Here is a 22,253-nt window from a genome sequence, read left to right on the forward strand (position 1 = left end):
GTCCCGTGAATCCTCCTCATCTCCCCTCTGCTGTTAAATAGCGCCCTCAGCTGGTCCCAACGCGGCGGTGCAGCAGAGTCAAGTCATTTGGAGTCCTGTGCATGTGGAGCTGCTTCATGCTTTCATCCGCAACTACACAACAAGTCACTGAGCCACGGATCAGTGAGACACACCAATGGAGTTGTGTTTGTTTCAATATCCAATATTCAACATCGATAACAGCCCTCGAAATGAGTCGTTTTCTTCATTTCCCTCTTCAGAAAACACAAATCAGTGATCTATATACACACACGTGTATTGCTGTTTGTGATACTACAGCCCATTTAAGATGTTCCTGGCACGGAGGTCCACTTTACACTGAGCTATTGTTTTATCAGCGTGTCTAACTGATTACTCAGAAACGTTATTTTCAGTTTGTTTAAACGACAGGGTGTCAACGATGGACCTACAAGTTCCTCAATAAAACAATGCATATGTTGTGAAAGGGTGGATTAATAAATGATTTGTGCTGCTGCACAGTTTGTGTTTCCTGTCCCTGCACACATTCTTTAGACAGTAGATTTTATTCGGTATGTTTGTAGCTTGTGTATGGAAGCGGTGACTAATAACATTGACAATGTTTCTTCTGTGTATTTAGTGTCCCAGTGTCCCTTGGCGGTGAGAGCCAGCGTGCACAATAGGACCTTAAAACTGAAGCAACTGAATTGATTTATTATTTTCCCTCTGTCACGTATTGGTAAGTCACATGGTGGAAAGATACTATTAAGTCTTTTAAAGTATGTGTGATGTTCAAACAATGTATATTAAAAGTCTCATTGTTTACTTAATATTAGTTTTACCTCAAAAGAGTTTAGTGTATTATCTCTTACTTTCTGTTTTCTTTGGGGGGGGGACCGTTTCCATAACATGGACATAAGTAAGTGGTCGTTATCTATCAGAAGATAAATACTACTCTGTTGCCAAATACTTTAACCCCAAATCGGGTAAAGATTTGTGGGGCGCCTCGGGCGCAGAAAGACGCGCCCCTCTGTGCGTAAAAGGGCAGGACGGACGGGACGCAGCTCCAACGCAGCGCAGCCACGCGCACTCCGCGTCTCACCTGGAAAGCAGCAGCGCGCAGAAGCACCGACAGGCGGACCGTGGGACAGGTACGCGCAGGAGAGGAGCCGGAAGAACAAGCAGGTCGAGTCCTTTTCCCCCGCAGTCACTCCATGTGCTTCCCACGTTACAACGCCGCCCTTTGCTTCTTTTAAAAAAAAACGCGATTTCTCTATGAGAGTGAAGCGGCGTTGGAGAAAACATGACGGAGCAAGGAAAGAAGTGGATTCTGATCGCGGTGGATGTTCTTTGTGTCTTTGTCGGTGAGTGACCTCTCCCCTTTTTTGGCAATATGGCTGAACTATGATTGTGTTCAGACCGGAGGGCTCGTGTGTTCTGTGTTAAAGTGTGTGTGTGTGTGTGTGTGTGTGTGTGTGTGTGTGTGTGTGTGTGTGTGTGTGTGTGTGTGTGTGTGTGTGTGTGTGTATTGTATGTGGTTGAAACAAGACTTGTGAGAAAATGTGCACGGTGACTCGGATTGCCTAACATTCACACGCGCGCGCACGCGAGATTTCTAGAGATATCACAGGTTGCTTCATGACAGTTTATAATATATTGACACTAGGAGTTGGTTACAAGGATAACTTACTCACATTTATGTTGCGTAATGACGCAAAAACCGGAGGAGAGTCCCATGCAGTGACATTTATCATTAGTCTCTATCTTGTTCAAACAAGACAACCCGAGTCTTTCCCAACACCGGGGAAGAATGCTCACTCACTTTTCCTCTGAAGTCATCTGGGTCAAAAAGGACTCATCCTACCTCCCTATCTGGCCTCATTGTGTCGATTTGCTGAGCCGACGATACACTCCCAATCCGATTGAGCTCTCTTTTTTTTGGATTGCCCAGAGGTCGTGTTTGTTGGAAGGAACCACAAGCTGTAGTTTGACCTGCGTCGTTTGGTTCTGTTTTTTTGGGGGGAATTGTTTCCAGTTATTGATGCTTTTCCTGCACATTGATGGTTTTTGGTAACAAAACTAGTCATTAGTTTCAACCCCAAACAAAACCATTAGAATGAGTCAAAAAGTTCATTTCCTCGCTGTAACATGCAGACAGATAACAGAGCGTCTGTTTTTACATTGTGCGTTATCAAATCATCATATCGTGCTACGGGTACATTTCGCATCTCAGTCAATTTATCAAGTTAAAAATAAGCCCCTATGTTCTTCTTGTTGTTTTACTTTTACCCAACCAATACAATACTTTCCTGTTTGTTTAAAGGAAGAATCAGAACTGTATTTTATTGTCGTTTATTCACTAATGATGTCTGCCGCTAAACTCCTGTTGGTTGTAGTCAGAAATATTGCAGACGCAGGTGAGTAATCCCCTAGAACTTGAACGCAAACACCAGTTGTCTGAAAATTCACAAGTGAGTCAGACGGGTTAATAACTTCGCTCCCACGTATGCAAGAGCTTTAATGTCGACCTCTGCTAGAAAATATGCAATGTAAATCGTGGCTTACTTACTGTTCCCACTTTAAAGACAGTCTTTTAATGAATAAAAAGGCAACCAGTGTGAAATACAAATCATGGAAGATGATTAGTATTGTGTTGCAAATGTTCTAAAAAGTGCTGCATTCATGAATCTGGTGATTAGTTTGGTCTAAAAATGGCCAGCAGCGTGCCGGAGGCAGAAATTTGTCTTTTGTCCTTTTCAAAAAGGAAAGCACTGGACACGCACACCAGTGGTGAGCGGTGAGATGCTAAACAAAGAAAGAAAGAGATTACGCAGTCCAAGGTGGCGTCTTAAAATTCCATGTTTTATCAATCCAACAGTCTAAACCCCAAATATTCAGTTTACTGTTGAAGCTTTAAAGAATGAAACCTAATAAACTGTCAAATATGCGCAGATTAATGTTCTGTTGATTCAATCAACTCCATTTGAAATTGACTTAATTTCAGCCAGATATAAAATGGTCATTTATGAGCTGCAGTGGTACAAAGTCATTACAGGCTTTATGTAACCGATGCTTCTGCATCGTTACCCCGTGTTTCTCTCTGCTGAGTGTTATTTATCTGCCACTCTTACGTGCTGGAGATGCACCCCCCCCCCCCGCCACCCAACCACCCTACACGTTTAATACGTGTGCGCACATACACACAGACACTAACACACAGCGTCTGGGTGCCAAATATGTGTCAGTGGATTTGGAAGCGCTGGCTCTTGACCTGGCGTTCCTGTGTGAAAACGAAGAGGAGATGCAAAGGAAACGTGCGTATTTCTGTGGGTTCGCTTCTTGTAAAACAGAACATTGTGGAGTTGAATATATTTTTTTGCACGGTTTCAGATGTACTTTTCAGGCTGTGGGTTTTGTATTACAGAGGAAGTATTTCAATTATTTGTTTTTGTACTGTTACTTTGCACGCTGCAGTGAGATATGAGTTTGTGAAGGATTATTTTTTTTGGGTGACTGACTGCTTCAACATAACAAGTATGAGCTCATCAGGGAGGAAGTATCTCAACTGAGGACAACCACACTGTCCTGTTTAATGTAGGAAGGGTTTCGAACTGTAGAAACCTGCTTTGACCCCCAAGTGCCAGATTCCTTCTCATTCAAGCACGGGCCTTTAACAAAAAACACACTGTTGAGAATTTTTTTTTAAATGAGAGGATTTGGATTCACACCTGCAGTTCCAATAGAATCGATTGTTTTTAAAGACATTTTACACGTTTACTGCTAAAGTCCACAAAGGAATCAGAAACTCGACTCAACAAAGAATAAGGTGTACTGTTTAACAGACACAGCATCGTAACCAGAGTCATCGTCTGATAATATAAGTGTTTTATAGTGGTATGTGTTGCCAGGTAACAGGCAATAGTTGCAGAAAGGGAAAAAAACAAAGTGGTGAAGAAAGCTACTTTTCATCCTCTCTTAGACGTGGGGAAACTCTGGTTTGAAGGGCTCAAAGTAGTGCTGCTTGACCTCTTCAGTGTCAATATACTAAAAAGAAGAAAGTCTCTCTGCATCCAGGACTTTCCCAGGAAACATCCCTGGCCTAACAGGAAATGACGTTTGAGGTTTTCCCCCACAAAATGATGCCCATTAAGGATACTAGAGACAAAGTGCACAAATCCCACATCCATAAACCCCAGAGATGAAGCCAAAAAAAAACTAATGAGTTAACTATTGGTTATCTGAGCAGCTCAGTGCTAGTTACTAATCTCAAATAAAGGAAATGTACAACACGGTTACCCGTTTCCTATCCATGTCTCAGTCATTCAGATGAGGACTCATCCTGAGGGCTCAATAACAGGAACACTTTCCACTTCCCACTGGTTCAGAGGTCAAGGTTAAATTTACTTGTGTCTGATCCCAAATTCCATCATGTTTATTTTCTCAAAGTGGAATCGCGGACAAGCTCTCCCCAAATGAGATTGTGAAAGCGTAAGACAATGCTTTCCATTCTCTTTTTTTATCTTCTCTTTGGTTGTTTTGTTACTGCGAACAAAAACCCAGCAGAAATATGTGTGTGTGCCTCTTTAGAAAGGAAGGTTGAACTCATTTCCACATTGTTTGAAGCTGTAAAAGAAAATCAGCGAGATGTAAAACGAGTAGGGTGGTACCAGTTGTTACAGACCACCAAAGGAATTTACTCTTAACATTGTTATTATTCCAGTACTCAAAAGCTTTACTGTGTTAAAATCTTAGTACCTACACTACCACTGGATGCAAAGACCCTGTTACAAGCATACGTCCTTACCTGTCCAACAGGTATCTGTAGTAAACTGTATTGAACGGGAAACTTTGGATGGTGCAGAAGGTTTAAATTTTAATTTCACACGTTTCAGATGAAACCCTCCAGGTTTTCAAACCTGTTTTAGACGGAAAAGCTGGATTTGAGAAAGTAAAGAAGGATTTATATAATGAGAAAGACGTTAAAGAAAAAGTATCTTCAGTTGAGAATATTATTCTCTTAAATATTAACTAAAATATGTAGGGTTTAACTATTTGAAATGTTATCTGTAAAGCATTTTAGACTTGCAAAGCAGTAAGTAAATTACTTTAGACGTGGTCCTTTGTGCTACGCTAGGCTAACCAAATTCTGACTGCAGCCCCCTGCCTAACGTGCACTTACAAGAGCAACAGATATCTTCTCATCGAACCTTTTGCTAAATGTTCGTTCCCCTATTTAGCAAACTGTTACGGAAGTACTTTCACAGATTTTAAAAGGTTATTTTATTTCTCTAGTTTCTACTATTGCATCTCTTTATGATGACGTCCATCTTATTATCACATGTTGGTAAAACATGTGAACAAACGAAATGCAATAAAGACGTTTAGAATGACAAACACATATAAACAACATGACAAACACAGTATTATGAAACAACAAATTCTGATGAGACAAAATGAACTGAAAACACTGATGATCCACTGCAAGGAAAAGAATCTTGCAGTTTTTGTACAGTTTGTAAACTGGGGGAATGATCTCCACCTTCCAGAAACACCAGAAACACGGCCTATGAAAACATGCAGGCCGTCTGTAATAATACCAGATAAAAGCAGTCCGTCCCACTCCGATAACTCTCCATGGGCTCGGCTCCCAGCGGCTGTTGGAGCATGTTTGACACACAAGGAAATTGACTGATTGTGTGTGTGTTTGTGTCATTGCCCAGCACGGTCCACTCCCACGCTGGCAGCGTGTAGCCAACAGAGATTTGTGTCAAAAGAAACGCAGCAGCCTCTTGTGTAAATGTTATGCTCGCACCCTGCAGAATAAACAATGTTGGACTTCACTTCAAAGAGAAACTGAGAGCATGCATGACCTCCTGGAATAATGACCTCTCGAAATGAGACGAGCAAAGGTGTGTGTGTGTGTGTGTGTGTGTGTGTACACCTACATCTGTCTTTGCCTTCCTCTGCAGTTTTAGTGAGTAAGCGATTTAGGTGTGTACGGCAAAGTTCAATAGGAGGAAATAAAGCATTACATATTCAGGTGTCTGAACAAAATTACACGGGAAGCTATGAAATCAAATACATCTCAGTGTAGCAAAACAAATCTATCCAATGCTGTCAGGATTTGAAACTTTGCTATTCATATAACTTCATTATACAAGTGTACTCTGCATTCGCAAGACCTCGAATGCAGTGTAACATCTCTTGCTATGAATGTTTTCCATTCATGCAAGAAACCCCTTTTTTTGTAGTTGATGGGTATCACATGTTTTGACCCTAGTATTTGTACACATCACACCATGATATAAAAACGTCCGATCTGATGGGATAAAAGCTCCCTTTAAAACCAAGCAAGGAAGCGGCGTAACAGAGGGAGGCAGGAGCTGTGCAATGAGAAAATAAGCTAATGGGTAAAATATCATTAATAAAACTGCTTAAACATTGTGATTCTGTTGGGGTCAGCAGACGCCCCCTCCACCCCCCAGCTGTTGGCTTTCCCCAGTGGACACGCAGAACAGCTCCGGCTCGAAAAGAACACATTCCCCGCTGTCATCCGCTTCAGGAGTTCAGCGATGAGCTCTTGAAAACAGGAAATGTTGTTTTAAGAGTTTTGAGGGCCCCTGACATCAGTCGCGTAGATTAGACTATTGTCCCAGCTCCGAGTTTAGGAGACAGGTTTATGTGTTTCTGCTGGTGCTGTGCAGCTCTTAATCCTTTGTTTGCGCTTGCAGAGAGAATGTTAAACCAAAATGAACAAGGGACACACAAAAACAATACGTCATTACAAACTTACATTGTTTTTTTTCTCCCATGCATGTGAATGTGTGCGTTCAGTCGCCAGCTCCCATGCCCTCAGTTGTGTAAACGGTGCCCTGATGTCAAAGGTCATGGCCGTCCCATGCGTTTCCATAGTGACCCTCAATAGATTGGCCGCGACCCTTTTTTGCGGTAAAGTTGATGCCACCGAGCTCTACCGATGACACATTAATTTACTTGGCAGAGTCGGGGCTTTGGCCCTAAGCTGGAAGATTAGTCCATCGCTGTGTTCTTAGCTGCTTCCTGAGCTGCAGCTCATTGTGTTGCGGTTCACCGGCTGAAGGGTTGATTTAATACAGCGCGGATAACAAACGCGGCGTCCCTTTTTAAGTCTGTGATTACTTAGAGCAGCTCTTTAGAGAATTTGACTTTAAATCTGAGACGTTAACACTTATTTCAGGGGTGGAGGGATCGTTTTATCGTTTCCCTCCTGCCACCCAACACTTGACGGGAATTAAAACCTGAGAGACTGTTTAGGATTTCGTCATACGAGCGGAACATTTCAAAGCAGTTCGAATAAAATCCGAATGAGGCTTTGATGACCGTGCCGGTTAAGGGATTAGGCACATAACCGAGGGGCGCACAGGAAGGTGCAGACATCAAAACGTAAAGCTTTTCAATCTCACTTCCACATTTAACTTCAGAGAATGTCTATCGGCAGAGTAGATTCTTATGACTGTCTTAATATCAATGGAATATGACATCTATGCCATACTGTTGTTACTGTTTGTTGATGACTTTCCTATGAGACTTTTTGTTTTTTTGTTGTCTTGTAGCGTCTCTGCCCTCAGCCATCCTGACCCTGACGTTCAGCCCGTACCAAAGAGGAATCTATTGCGATGATAAGAGTATCAGCTATCCCTACAGGAGAGACACCATCTCCCATGGAGCAATGGCTGCCGTCACCATCACCTGCTCCATTGTCATTGTCAGTCCCTCCGGCACACTAATAAAAATAAAACGGACAATAAAAAAAAAGAGGCCTCTACCAAAGTTTTACCTGAAATTCTTTCATTAAGTCTCTTCCGTCCACTGCACAGATCACCACGGGAGAAGCGTACCTCGTTCACACCAAGCGTCTGCACTCCAACTCCCGGTTCAACGATTACCTGTCGGCTCTTTACAAGGTGGTGGGCACCTTCCTGTTTGGAGCCGCCGTCAGCCAGTCGATGACCGACCTGGCCAAGTTCACCATCGGTCGCCCTCGTCCAAACTTCTTGGACGTGTGCCGCCCGGTCAGCTGTAACGGGTACACGCTGCAGATCAACTGCACGGGCTACCATCGCAACGTCACCGAATCCAGGTGAGTCTCGCCAGGTTCACGCCATCAAACTTTACTTAGCAAAGATTTAGAAGGACAGACAGCTTTTTGGTTTCAGATTGCTGATAAGAGCCGATAAAATATCCAATAATAATATAAATGCATGCCAATTGGATACTTTAAGAAGTGGCGTATTAGTTCTACTATAAATGTGCAATTTATTTCTTCACTTCATCTCATAATTTTGTACATGAATCCGGTTTAATTGCTGTTTTGCTACTCAGGTTGTCGTTCTACTCCGGCCACTCGTCCTTCGGGATGTACTGCATGCTCTTTTTGTCGGTGAGTGTATTTATGTCTTTTTATCAAAGTGACCCACAAGGGACTCAAAACAGGAGGTGGTGGTCGGCTATGAAAACATCATTGTTTCATGATGACACACTTTACAATAGCCGGAATGTGATAGATTCAACAATTGAAGGAGAAAGAGTTTCATAAATAGCACTATTTCGTGGAATTCCACAGTGGAATTTTATATTGTGCAACTGGAAAATCAAATGGAAACCGTGAAATATTTTCCACAAAGAAAATTGGATGATGATAATCTAATTATTTCTTTGTTTGTATGATTCCCATTTTAAAGACCTTTCTTTTCAGACATTTGTAAGACCCTTAGTAAAAATAAAGTTGCAGAAATATCTCGTTACATTATTGAATTTCAGAAAAAGTTTTGTATAGTATGTTAAAGAAAGTCATGAAAAAAAATCTGAATATCTACAATATGTTGAAAAAAAGTTCAAATTATTAAGTCCCACTAACACACTGGAGATCCTTGTTTGTTGTAAAAATACTAAAGCTTTCCAAAGAGTTCAGGTTGATTTGTGATCTAGATCAAAAAATAAAAAGCTTTTAATTAATATTTAAGTTGATTTAAAAACTAGAATGTGTTTGTTTTTTGTGTGTGTGTGTGTGTGAAGCTCTACGTCCAGGCGAGGATGCAGGGGAAGTGGACACGACTGGTTCGACCGACCATCCAGTTCTTCTTGGTGGCGTTTTCTTTTTACGTTGGGTACACGCGTGTGTCCGACTACAAACACCACTGGAGCGACGTGCTTGTGGGGCTGCTGCAGGGAGCGCTCATCGCCGTACTCACTGTGAGTGCAGCGGAGGGGACATTAGTGCAGAAAGAGACATTCCAAAGTGGCTTAGATTACACGTGTTTTACAGCCCCAACGCCCACAATGTTTAAGATTTAACGGTGCAGATGATCAGAAAACTTCATCTCAAGACTTTTGTCTACTCATTAAGCCCCAAACCTGCACCACCCCCCCCCCCCCCACAAAAAACAACAGAAATTTCTAATGTAATTGTTAGTTCCATGAGTTTAAAAGATGATGGACAGCTCTTAGTATCAAAGTTGAGGGTAAGAATAGCTAGTAACTTCCATTGATAACCTCGTGTTTAACCCCCCGTCCAGGGCACAAGCAGAGATAAAGACAAACAATGGAATGGAAATAGTTCATGTAATGTAATCACAAGAGACTTCCTGACTGTATGATTTGACTAAGATTCATCACATTTAACAAAAACACAAACTGCCTGCTGAGGGACACACACACACACACACACACACACACAAACTGTCCTACATAGGATCCAGCTATATACCACAACTCTTCCCCTCTTCCTCCGCAGGTCCGATACGTGTCCGACTTCTTCAAGCAGCGGCCTCCACTCTGCACACACGCGGCCGCAGCGGAGACCGAACAGCTGGAGGACAAACCGAGGCCGCAGCTCCCCGACTCGCAGCACGGGAACCACTACAACTATTCTGGACCCGTATGAGCTCTTCAGCGCAGCAGCTGCTCTTCGCTAACTCGGTCCTACACGTTCTCTAACAGCAGCAGCAGCGCAGGACCTGTGACTCATAGAGAAAGAACCCGCAGTGCAGTAACCGCTCAGTAGAAACCCGCTTCACTTGGCAAGTGACTTGCAAACTATAAAAACTGAGATTCCCCAAACCTGTTGGAACAGAAGTTCCCCGTCTGTGCGTTTTAGTTGAGTTCGTTTGTGTGTATGTGTGTGTGCTGCAAAGATACGGGGTTGTTTCTGTTTACACATGAAACAAGTCTGCTTTCATGAGACCTGTCGCAGATTTGTGGAGAATTTAAACCGAAAAGCTAAAGAGTTCTGTAAATTTCAAAAGCAGCGGCCACGATAATCTCCCTGTCCTTGCAGAGTGACAGAACCTCTGAGGCTGAACGTTTTCTACTGTGTTGCTTGCTGCATTCGGAGACTTAGTTTTTACCTACACTGGAGATTATATCTGCCATATCGCTCCACTTTAGTCGTTTTCTTCTCTGCAAATGTTTATATTTAAGTGTCTTTAGAAAATATGCATGTTTAATAATGGACTGCTGCTTTAACAATGTATTACAAATACTTTACTGTGACTTTACAGTGAAACTTTTTGAGCTGTCTTTTTTTTTTTTTGTCCTTTATAAGTAAACTTCACAAATAAAAAAAAAAGAGACTTTAGTTCACCATATTCATTCATTAAGCCTTTCTTTTTATCTTGAAAATCAAGGGCTGGTAAAACCGCAATTTCTCTTTTAAGTCTGACAATGTTTTCTTCGTCTTTTTATAACATGTAACCTATTGTTAAACTGCACTTAATGTACTTTTTCTTTTTTCCTTCAGCCAGACGGTTGTTTGGCTTTCTCCATAAATATTAGCCTGCATGACGTCTACGCGTGTTTACCTCCAACAGAAGGGAAACCGACATGCAAAGAATGTTTTTTTGTGATGCAGCAACGGAAATCTCTGTTCAGGTCTGAATAGCGTTTCACTTTGACACAGGAATCGTGTCTAGACTCGTTACTCACGGCTGCTGGATTCCTTAGTGCCAAAAGAATGAGGCTGTTGAACAGTCCGGTTTGGTTTGTTTTGAAGCCTAATTGGTTATACGTTCTAACACAAGACAAAGGATATTGATCTATTTATACATTTGGTCTTGCGAATTGTCCTCATTCACAAAGGACCATTCAGTTAGTATACATTCCAGTGCTGAAAGTTAGACCAGAATACCGGATCATATACACGTTAATATTGTAATGAGACGGACTGCCAGCTGTCAAAGCACTAGTTCAATTTCATTTCTTAATTTAATTGACAACACCCAGTTTGGTTACACCAATAAATCGGCCAGGTAAAGATGAATTAAAAGAATCACCAGTGGATGTCGTCTAGTGATCTGGCGCCATCTAAAGGTGAAGTTGCAGATTGTAGAAGAACCATCTAGAACTGGTCCGTAGCGTCAGCCATTTAAAGAACCGCAGACAATCCTGTTACCCGACCTGCGTAAAACGTTGGTTGTACAGAAATAAATGATACAGCTCACGACCAAGCATATTGTCCCTACGTTAACTAAGCATGGAGTCAAAAATAAACCAATGCCCCCTGTGTGTGATTTTACGCAGATAATCAGTAAATAACGGCTGAATCAAATGTCTTTCTCAGTTTATTTCCTTGCAAGGGAAAAAAGGTCACATCAGCTCAGTAGGCTGCCGAGTAGAACCTTCGTCCTCTCACAACAGGGCCGGGCGGTTCTTATACCTACAGGAGGCCTCCGAACCAACCTGCTGTGTCTACAGCCAGGAGACTGGCATCTTATCTCAATTCTTTTCCACAGCCACACCATCCCAGCACTCACAATCTATGACCTTGTTCACTCAAAGAAACATTTTGGAGGGTTAAATATATTTTTGCCATTACATTGTATCGGGACAATGTTGGGAAAGCGGAAGCAGGGCGGATTGTCCATTCCGGGGTCCCGTAGAAGCACGGGAGCCGGTCTGGGTAAACTTAATGGGCTCGTTCTGAGGGAAACCCTGGTTGCACAGAAAAGATGAGACTTCCTATCATATTAAATTTCTGCTAATAAATAAAACAATGTCAATGTTACATATGTGGCCCCATCAGACAACTAACAAATCTATTTTTCAACTGTAAAATGATCAGTTTAGGTCATATTTTCATTTTAGTTTTAAGGATACTTTATGCTGCTGACTATCGTACCTCTGAAATAATTGTCATTTCCCCGATTGCCCCAAAAATCGTTAAAATAGTTTGGGTAGTTCTCATTTAACCAGTACTTCAGAGATGGGATAATTCTGTGATTTTTTCACCGTAGTCAATATGAAAACTAGTAGTTTCCCAATCTAAGTTAGAATTGCGTCATTAAATATGTCATGGTGGTTAGATGAAGACTCATTTCAATGAGGTTAGTAATTAGGGTTGAGAAATTCTGGGAATATTCAATGTTGGAAACTTAATGGGAATATACAGGGGTCCAAAAAAAACATTTTGGGGTAATTTAACTATTTACCTTGTTATGACAAAACATTTGTCATTAGCAGTCATGCAAACATTGAATACAAATGTATTTCTTATTATCACCCCACCCCTCAAAAAGTCATGTTCTAAATGTAAAATAAATTAAGCATCTCAAGCCTCCGGTTCTAGTGTTTTTTCCCCTGAAACCTTTCAAATCAAAGTTAGGTTGAGAGAACTCTCTACATTCTATACATCTTCAAAATATAGTTTTGAACTACGATTTTATTGCTCAGCCTTTCATTTGCAGCTTTTATTTATGATAAGTCGCCAGCTCGTGCTTTTTGATCGACCTGCTAATAATCGAGGGAAAACTTTCGTTTTGCTGGGAGCGCGCTCACGTGTCTGTGCCCATCGGGAATGAAATTCCCTGTACGCAGGTGTCAGTGGAGAATTGTAAAAAGTAAAATAAAATCATGTTTGTGTGAACATACATAAATCCTACTCTGACGGCTGTAAAGTTGTCTTCTGCATTCATATAAACTTGGTACTAAAATGGGCATGGCTTCAGTTTAACAAGTAATCAATACGCTCTGTAACAACAGAACGTTTTATCTCTACGTTACGTTAACTGCATCCAGGGTCCAGCTGAGCTAGGCTCGTCTTTTTCCCAACTACGTGAAAGTCCATCGTTATATGCTTTAGCTTTAAAAAAAAAAAAAAAAAAAAAGCATAAATCAAAGATTCCTGAGCTTAACTTAAGTTTCCAGAAAATTTACCAGACATTTTCCATCCTTTTGCAACCCTATTAGTAATTATGGGGACATCTTGCATTACTCGCCAACGTGCATGTGAGTCAACACAAATTTTACACACGAGTCCTTCCGATTGCTTCAGTCTTTTTTGCCCCAAAAGAACCAAAGACAAATGAGCACTCTCAATCACGTCTTTTATTTGTAAGGCACCAGAGAAGCTTCCTTACTGCTAAAAGGTTGATTCATTCTCATTAGAGTACACAGTTGCTTGTTTACATCTTTGTATTTTTTTCTTTTTTCGCCCCAGGTATCTTAAAATGAGACCGTGTTCATAAACACATTAAACTGGTTTTTGTTTGCACAAAAGAAAAAGATAAAACATTTACAAACCTAGAAAACAATGTTAAGTGTTACTGCCTACTGAGAGAATGGGAGAAAAAACAGGAAAAAACGACATGGTATACAACATTGTGCCTCTCTTTAACTGTAGGCTTGTAATGCACACATACAACACCAAAAGTCTTCCATGATACACACACGTTAAAAAGCAGCTTTGAAACATACAAAAATGCTTTAAAAATATGTATATTGATATATTCATATGTATACAAATTGGCCCTTCACAGCAAAAACAAACACACATACCATTCATATGTCTGAGTTTTGCCAAAAGAGGTTTTCTACAGAGACTGATGTCAGCATATACAGTGCAAATGAGTAACTGATCGGTTCTTGCACTTTATATATTAAGGTCAAATCTCAACGGAGGGAACGTCCTCACCTCCCCAACACTAGCACAGACAGGAAGAAGAAAAACTAAGAGCACTGAGCCACAACTTAAGTGCCTTTCAAATTAAAATGGAGAAAAAATTAAGCTCCGATCACAGAGCTTCTCAGATGCTAAAAAAAAAAGGTGGGTTGTCAAAGCTCTGGAATCCACTCTCATTGTAGGGGAAGAACAGCAAACATCTGCAGCATACAGATGCTTGCCCCAGTCAGGAAATGAAGAGGGCAGCCGTGAACGTGAACACAGCGCTGCTGCCCCCTGCTGCCAAAATATGAAACATTCCTATTCCTTTAACACAAGGGTTGTCCAAATTCCATTCCAACTACAAAAACACAAAGTATGCATGTACAGTACAAGCAATATACCAAGAGATATTTTACTCAAGAAATTTGTCAACACGTCAAATATTTTATCTATTTTTCCCTACAAACGTCAGAGATGTTGCCAGAAATTTTACCTTGCAATGAGTCAAATCAACTGCAATCCTATACATATTAATATACTACTGAATATTCCAGAAAAGGTTAAAGATGTGTTCCAAATCAGACAGTTGCCCTGGACAAAGTACCTTGAAAGAGTTGCATTCAACGGGGAGATACTACTTCCTCATTAAACTGAATCTTGAATTTGGAAATCCTTGCTCTTGCTGTGCAAAGGATTGTGGGTCAGATAATCACAAAAAACATGGGGGCTAAGGGATAGCACATGCGAAGGGATATCATAGAACGCCTTGCTATTTCAGGGATAGTACGTGTCGGGTCATAATAAATTGATTTCTGGTCTACTAAACAGTGTAGTGGTTTGAGTTTTTGAACACAGTACGTTTGCAGTTTGCAAGCCAGCGTGCTTCTCTGGCCATTTTGACCCACAGTGCTGTGCACATTAGATATATGAGCTGCGGGGTTTAAGGTGTAATGCAGCTCTAGCGTGTAATAAAAAAAATAAAAAAAATTGAGAAAGGTAAAATGTTTTTTTTCCTCTTTAGTTTGCACACAGACAGTTATGAGCAGACATTATTTCATGACTTTTGAAGAGTGAACACAGCACATAATCAAAACCTGCTTAGTCCAAGAGCCAAAGATAAAAAGCTAGTTTGTATCAAGCGCCATCCGTCCGTATCGGTCTAAAAGAGGCTACATCCATTATACACAGTTTGTGCTGAGCAATATTGAGCCAAGTAGACAGTATATATTGTATAGAATAAGCATTTAGTACGGAAATGGGGAAATATCTCAATTTTGTTTTTGCAAAGGGACACAGTTATTAGTTCACCAGGACAAATTGTGACTGTGGGAATCTGGTTTAAATACATTGTTTTCTGAGGCAAAGTCTGGTTGAAGTTGTAACAGAGCTTTAGCAACTCACCCTGGACACATTGTCCACAGAGACAATGCAAAAAAAGAAAAGAAATACACACAAGTTAAGCAAGACAGGAAAAGACAGGTGCTTGGTACAGTATCTGTATGAACTGAAGTGCTCTTCTAACTTACAGAAATACAGTACTTTTACATCTTTTACGACCATCTGGTTCTGAAGTTTAGATCCAGGTTAAAGGGTGGACCGGTGTGAGAAGAGGCGGGAGCAGGGTGGTGGTGTAAGGAAAATACTAAACAGGTGTTTTGAGAAACGAATGAAGTCAAATTAAACAACGGGTTTTCTTCTTTCCGACAACATTCACTCAAGCACACAGAACATGTTTTGAATGCCTAATTATCCGATCTCTAAACCAGAAAACATGTCAAAATAAAGTCCATTTTTAGTGATTCATGGTCCACATAATGCGCGTAGCATCAGGAGGTCTATGAAACACTACTCCGGCTCAAAGATGAGTAAACTAACATCTGTACAAACTATTGGTTTTCAATCAAATTAAATCCTATGTATTCAGGATTGAGGTACACCGCTAAGGTAATGCATCCAGTGGCTGGTTGTATGAAAATGCAAAGGGAGGGGATTTATGTCTGAAGGGTTTTAAAGGCTCTTTAAAAAAAAAAAAGAAGAAAAAAACATCCCATTTAACATCCAACTAAGATTCAAAGAACATAAATGAATTGTGTCCCTCTCCACATGACTCAAATCAACAATTTGGAATTCCTAAAAGGACATTACATAAAATGGATGGTGCTGTTGTATGCCGAGTGGAGAAAACAGATGTTGCAAAACTGCTAACTTGGATTGGCAGACGAGCCAGTAGGAAAAACTCTTCAGAAATACAAACTAGAGGCAGATCTGTGTAAGCGACACTGCCGTTAGCTTTTATCCTCAGCTGGGGGGGGGGGGGGGGTATTTTGGTTAAGCCCAACAACGGTGGTTTACACTAAAAAAAATTAAAAAAAAGAAGAAAAAAAAGCATCTATTTTAAGTCTAGAAGCCTGAACTTAGTCTATTGCCACTAAATAAGAACATTTAACGCTCACTCTCAGCCACTCAGCAGTTTCGTTCTCTGCACATCCAAAAATCTGTCCTCCCCGCATGTCGTCATCCCTGCAGTTGCTCTTCTATATTAACGCTCAGCAGACAGGCAGCCAGACTTACATCAATCTCCATTTACAGTTTTACCTTTTTTTTTTTTTTTTAAACCTTCACCCCAAACAACCCCCTCCAAACCTCCTTGCCGCGTGCCTGCACTAGTCTGACTTGTCCCCGTCCTCTCCCCGGGGCGCCCTCTCCGCGGCTTCCCGGGCCTTGTCTTCCTTCGCCGCCTGGGCCTGGCCATGGGAGTAGTTGGCCAGGATGGAGGAGAGGGAGAGCAGGCCGGAGCTGGAGGAGACGGCCGGCAGGGACGGCGGGGTGAGGCCCAGGGGCAGCGGGGTCACAGGCAGGGCCAGGCCCTGGAGCTGGGACAGGTGCTGCACCTGGAGCTGTTGCTGAAAACACACAAATGGCATAGAAACGAGTTAGTACCTTTGCTTTTGAATGGGTGCTTTTGACTATCATAATAATATGTTAACATTTGGAACAGTTGCAAAGCAGAAAACCGCTAATTGTAATGTCAATGTATAGTGAAGTAAAGTTTACTGTAGCAGAGAACAAAGTCGCTCTGCCTCTGTTGAGGCGTCTTGATGTCTGAGCTTGTCACGCTTTCTTTACATAGACGGGTCGGCCAAGGGTGCACGGCAGCGTGCCTGTTGGCCATCGCAGGGCAGCTCCACACATGTACTGCCGATAACGGCGTCTCAACAAGCACGCTGCCGGGGCTCTGCCAGCACGGTCGCCATTCATTGCACCGTTAGACCCGTTAGCTGTGATCAAGCTCACCGTCTTTAATCTTAAACCTTAGATTTTATTTTTTATCATTTTGCAGGCTGCTGATAACTTTAGGATAACATTGCAACATCTGTTAAGGGAAAACCATTGATTAGGTTTTATTTCATGTTTGGGATGAGACACAATTCCCCCATCATCTGTATCCACTCTGAGGAGAGAAATAGAAACCTCACCCGTATAATGGAGTTCATCTCAGGAGGCGTGACTTGCTTGGCCCGCTCTATGGCGCCCATGACTTGCTGTTGATGCTAGGAACAAATAGACAAGACCCAGTCATCCACTGGACAACCAAGTGCGTTGACATGACCTGAAACTTTGTCACTTATGGGTTGTTTTAAAATATATGAATGAGAATAAAACGTAAAAACATGTTTAAAGTTTGAGTGCATTGAACAATATGACCCGAATGCAGAGTAAACAGCAAAAACGCTTTGTTTACAGTTAAAATCTGCAGGCACATATTCACGCAGGTGCGAACGTCATTACCTCTTGTGACAGGTAAGGCAGCACCTGAGCACAGATGCCATTCAGTCTCTTCACTATTTCCGCCTGGACAGAAGAAAAAAAAAAAAAAAAGTACGGAAAAAGAGATCAGACCCACAAACTACCAGATGTTGGCTATTAAAAAGGGATTGAAAACAGGAAACAGTGATTACCTGTTTGTGCATTTCAATGTTCAGCCCGTAAGACATTTCATAGTACTATAAAAGAGTAGAAAAGATAACTTTATTATTTGTAGGTATATTATATGCTTTTGTCATGTGATCTGAAATTGGTGTTGGGCTATAATAGAAGCTTTTAAAGCAGAATCAGTTACTTGATGAGTGAATCCAAGGAAGCCACAAAGTCAAACGCAATCTGTGATTAACTACGAACTAACAGATTTAGACAGGCTGTGTGCGATAAACTTTTATACTTACACTGCAACGCTAAGTGACTTTGGTTAGTTTATTACAGGAGATCAGATGAAGATTAACAGCCACATCTTACTGACGAGAGTTATTGCGACACGTACCATGATATAGTGGCGCTGCATCTCTGACTTTTCGGAGGCCAGTTTATCACACTCCAACTTCAAACTGGAATGAAAGAATACGCTTATTAAACAACAAAGATCAGTTAAAAAGGCAAATATATGCGTTGCATCATGTGAAAGAATAGTTTGACATTACGGGATAATTCCACATCTCGTTGTCTTTATGCTAAGCTAAGATGATTGCCTGCTGGCTTTGGCTTCTTGTTTAGAATATAGACATGAGCGATATAATAATCTCGTCTACTTCTCACCAAAAAAAGCGAATGGACTCGTTTCCCAAGATATTCAACTAATAATTTAGATTAGATGACCTTATGCTGAGCCAGAATACAATTCGATTCAAATTCATTCTATTTGCTGAATAAGAAAACCATTGCAAATTCACTAAATATGAAGACATGTCTCTATTAGGTTTTTTGGTATGCTGTCAGACAACAGCATCATGGGTCAAATGAAATGACATTAAAATAGACAATTCAGCACCCATTATGTGAATATCTAGTCAGTCTTGATGGAAAATGTAGTCTATTAGAGCAAATGCGATCGTGTGTGTGCGTTATATTAACCAGGAAGTTTTGGCTGACTCGGATATTCAGATGGAGAGAGGCCACCGCCCAATCTGAGGTGACTGTGGGGCCTTTTCTTAAAAATTCAACCAGGAATGGAATTCTCCTCCTGTATTGAAAGTTCTTGTTTGATGCGGTTGCCAGCAACAGACCCCAGCGAGTAAGCTGCGCGTTTGTGACAATGCATCAAAGTCTACGGCCTGTAGCGAAGGCATATTTTCATGTCTTACTCTGGGAATTAACTGAGCTGCTGATTGCTACAACAGCAAAAAGACTAAACAAGACTTTAATTCATTCCTTTGTGTGTATGAAAATGTTAACCGCATACCTGTGGTACTGTGCTTGGAGGAACTGGAACTCATCCTTGATGCGGTCACAGGAGTCAGAAGTAGTGAACTTGAGAGGTTGACTGGACTGAGAGGATGCCTGCAGAGCAGATCAACATATCCAGTTTTACAAATTGACAAAGACAGTCCAACAATAAACGATTCAAAAAGGTCTGTATTCGATACAATTGTGTTCTGTTGGTTTGGAGGCAGCTGTTTCACCTCTGAGATTAACCCTTTGAGAGGATTGCAAAAATGAAGGTCACCCTAAACAGGACTTTAATGTTCTGTGTATAAACAGAGATATGGAAGGTGACTGTGTTAAATTTGCAGACAAATTGATATGCGACATCGGTCTTAAGAATACCACTGTCCCAACCCTTGTAGGACCAAAGTTGATTGAGGGAAATGTGTTTAAAGGCGGTGAGATTAAAGCAAGCCCATGCAGACCATATGTGAGGTTTATTTAGAAGCTGCATAAGAAGTCTGGTTTATGTATAGACTACACTTAAACCATTAATCCAAAGCTGTAATCCAGGGCTTATCCAGTTCACTAAACCTCATTACTCTCTAAATAAGTGGCACAAAGGCAAGCGGTTTCCAGTGGGATTATGGGACTGAACAGGGAATCACCCAGTTACACACAGGTCAAAACCCTACATCAAAAACAGTGTACTATTGTACTGTGTTTCAAAAGTACAAAAACCTAGTGCCAAAACTATTACCATCATATTTTAAATGCTAAATAATTAATTGAGGAATGTCAGTTTTTTTTTAACAAAAAACTAAACCATAGCTAACAAATTAGAGAACATTTCTGTTATATATAATTTTAAACCAATATCTTTTGTATTTCAAGAATGTTAGTTTATTTGAACAATTCTTGGGAAGTTTGATTTTCTGCCACTTTTCTCAAATTCCTTACAAGGCAATTAAAATAACATTATTAATAAAGTATGTGAGTTATATTTCTTCTTTTATATCATTTTAAAGTGGATGGAATATATATCAGAAAAAATAAGGCATGAAAAAAATGAAAAATAATTGATTTAAAGAATTATCCATGGATAAAACAAACGTAATTAATTTTAAGATTTAATGGTCCAAACGATTACTTAACAATGTTTGTTTCTGTCCAATCGTTTCACATCTGTACATCAGTTATTAATACTGATTAGCATGCTAACTGCTACATGAGCCACACTTGTTTTGTGTTTCCAATGGGGCTTTAGTTGAGGCCTGTACAGAATGGATCTAATGAACCTTTTTCAGGACTTGGCATTAGTTGGTGATGCCTTGTTTTTAGTTTAGCCATAAGTCAAGTTATTACTCATTTTTTTCTTCAAATGATGCCGTTAAATGGCTGTTTAGCTCACTAACTACAAAACTGCAAACTGAAACTCAGCTGAACATTGGCAAGAATGGCGATATTAAATAATTTCAAAGAAAACTATTTTTCCACGAGGTGCTTTTTCAAATGCACCAGTTGTATAAAAGTTAATGTTCGGTACCCTCATATCTATGGTACCTTGTTTGTTTACAGTAAAAACACTAAATTAAGCTAGCCACCGCAGAACATTATGCTAGCTAACTCTCACAGACCACCGCTAACCCATGAACTTAAATTAGCTGTTTTGACTAAACAGCTAGCTGACGGCAGACTGTGTTTGCGGACAAATACAGAAAATAACTGGTCACGGCTGATTCACTTCGATGCATAAGCCGCTATCCGCCCTTTACTATAAAGGGAAATGCGTCGTGAGGATATGTGGAGACGAATGGCATTGTGAGCTGACAGCTACCTGCAGGCAGCAGAGCTAACGTTGGTATCAGCTGTCGGCTGCTAGCTAGCCGTTAGCTCTGCTTGCTCAGTTAAAGTTGCTCAGTTTCCTACTGCGAGAAGTTCGACCCGCCAACTTACCGAGTGCCTTGATTGAGGAAACATCATGTCAGCAGTGTGATTCGCCGTGTTCCCTTTGGTTTAATCGAATTGCCGGGCTAGCTGGCTAAGCTAACAGGTCCCCAGATATTATTAAATGATTGGAGACGCTATTCGCACTTTGTACTCTGTCATCGTTTAAAATAACGTTAGCTAACGTAAAAGCAGCAAGAGCCGAAGATCGTCGCCTGGTCTTCGCGGTCAGAGAAACCGCCGCCTAAGAGGACGAGCGGGGCTAACTCAAAAATAAAAAGCTCTAAAAAGGAGCACCAGTTATTCTTTTGATTTTTTTTGTGCGGACTAACGTTAACGTTACACCTCCCCGGGGAAACCCTGGATGTTGACACATGAGCCCCTGACTTTCCTCTGCTTTGTGGAGAAGAGCAGCGTCACCCGGAAAAAATAACGAAGCAGCGGAAGAGCGAGCGCCCCCTGCGGCGCGGAGCGGAACTGAGCCGTTCGTCACAGGAGCCAGCGTCCTTTTCCGCATCCATTGATCTTAAATAGTGACTTCATCCATCACGCATGGGAATAGGTAGCAATACTGCTTTGACCAGCGAAGTACTTTAGGTGTTGCTGTAAAAGTACTTAGTTGAGAGAATCGCCCCTTTCAAAAAGGTACATTTTTCATTATATATCATTGTATTTAAAATGTCATTGCTTTTGCTCTCGCACAAAAGCAGAATTATAATCATTCAGAAGGTGGAAGTGGAACACATGTTAACTACTTAATACAGTGGGGAAAGTTTGATCTAGCAGTTTGTGTTTGGTTGTATGATTTTACACAAGTATTAAAATGTATATTATCATTTGAAGGATAGTAAAGTTTAAAGTTGCATAGAATTTAAATATTCAAAGGATACTGTAACTTTCCACCCCTGGGGAATATTGCCTACATTTGTGGCAATATATCAAAGTTCTGGCGCCCTTTTTAATCTGATTCTATGCTACGCTCACATTCATCAAAGGAATCAATGCAATATTGCGATAAATCCAGTTAATACAACAATTCTCTGGTTTGTGTACAGCATGCAGGCTTCTGAATGGGAACATAGAAGGTACATGCATGTTAATAGTTAAAATGAGCATTATCACGCATTTTTGCCTCGATCATACAACCACTGAGACAATTTCAAATGCTATACATAGGGGGGGTTTCAGAAAAAAAACC

At 40.9% G+C, this 22,253-nt stretch overlaps 2 protein-coding genes across 2 annotated transcripts; one reads left to right on the forward strand and one right to left on the reverse strand.

Annotated features, from left to right (window-relative positions):
• The first annotated feature begins 643 nt into the window (after nt 1–643).
• LOC120832659 (phospholipid phosphatase 2) lies at nt 644–10,815 on the forward strand. The gene is made up of 7 exons (XM_040199109.2): nt 644–736; nt 918–1,361; nt 7,590–7,741; nt 7,854–8,116; nt 8,359–8,416; nt 9,052–9,228; nt 9,770–10,815. The coding sequence occupies exons 2-7, from the start codon at nt 1,301–1,303 to the stop codon at nt 9,917–9,919; spliced, it is 861 nt and encodes a 286-aa protein (XP_040055043.1). The 5' UTR covers nt 644–736; nt 918–1,300; the 3' UTR covers nt 9,920–10,815.
• A 2,523-nt stretch (nt 10,816–13,338) lies between these two features.
• Nucleotides 13,339–21,626, reverse strand: LOC120832660 (TLE family member 5). The gene is made up of 7 exons (XM_040199110.2): nt 21,065–21,626; nt 19,146–19,243; nt 18,231–18,294; nt 17,872–17,916; nt 17,702–17,764; nt 17,389–17,463; nt 13,339–16,815 (listed from the first exon to the last, which is right to left on the reverse strand). Exons 1-7 carry the CDS (start codon nt 21,089–21,091, stop codon nt 16,576–16,578), a joined length of 612 nt encoding a protein of 203 aa, XP_040055044.1. The 5' UTR covers nt 21,092–21,626; the 3' UTR covers nt 13,339–16,575.
• Between the last annotated feature and the right edge of the window lie 627 nt (nt 21,627–22,253).

This window comes from Gasterosteus aculeatus, chromosome 15 (assembly GCF_964276395.1).
Source record: "Gasterosteus aculeatus chromosome 15, fGasAcu3.hap1.1, whole genome shotgun sequence".
Lineage (NCBI taxonomy): Eukaryota > Metazoa > Chordata > Actinopteri > Perciformes > Gasterosteidae > Gasterosteus > Gasterosteus aculeatus.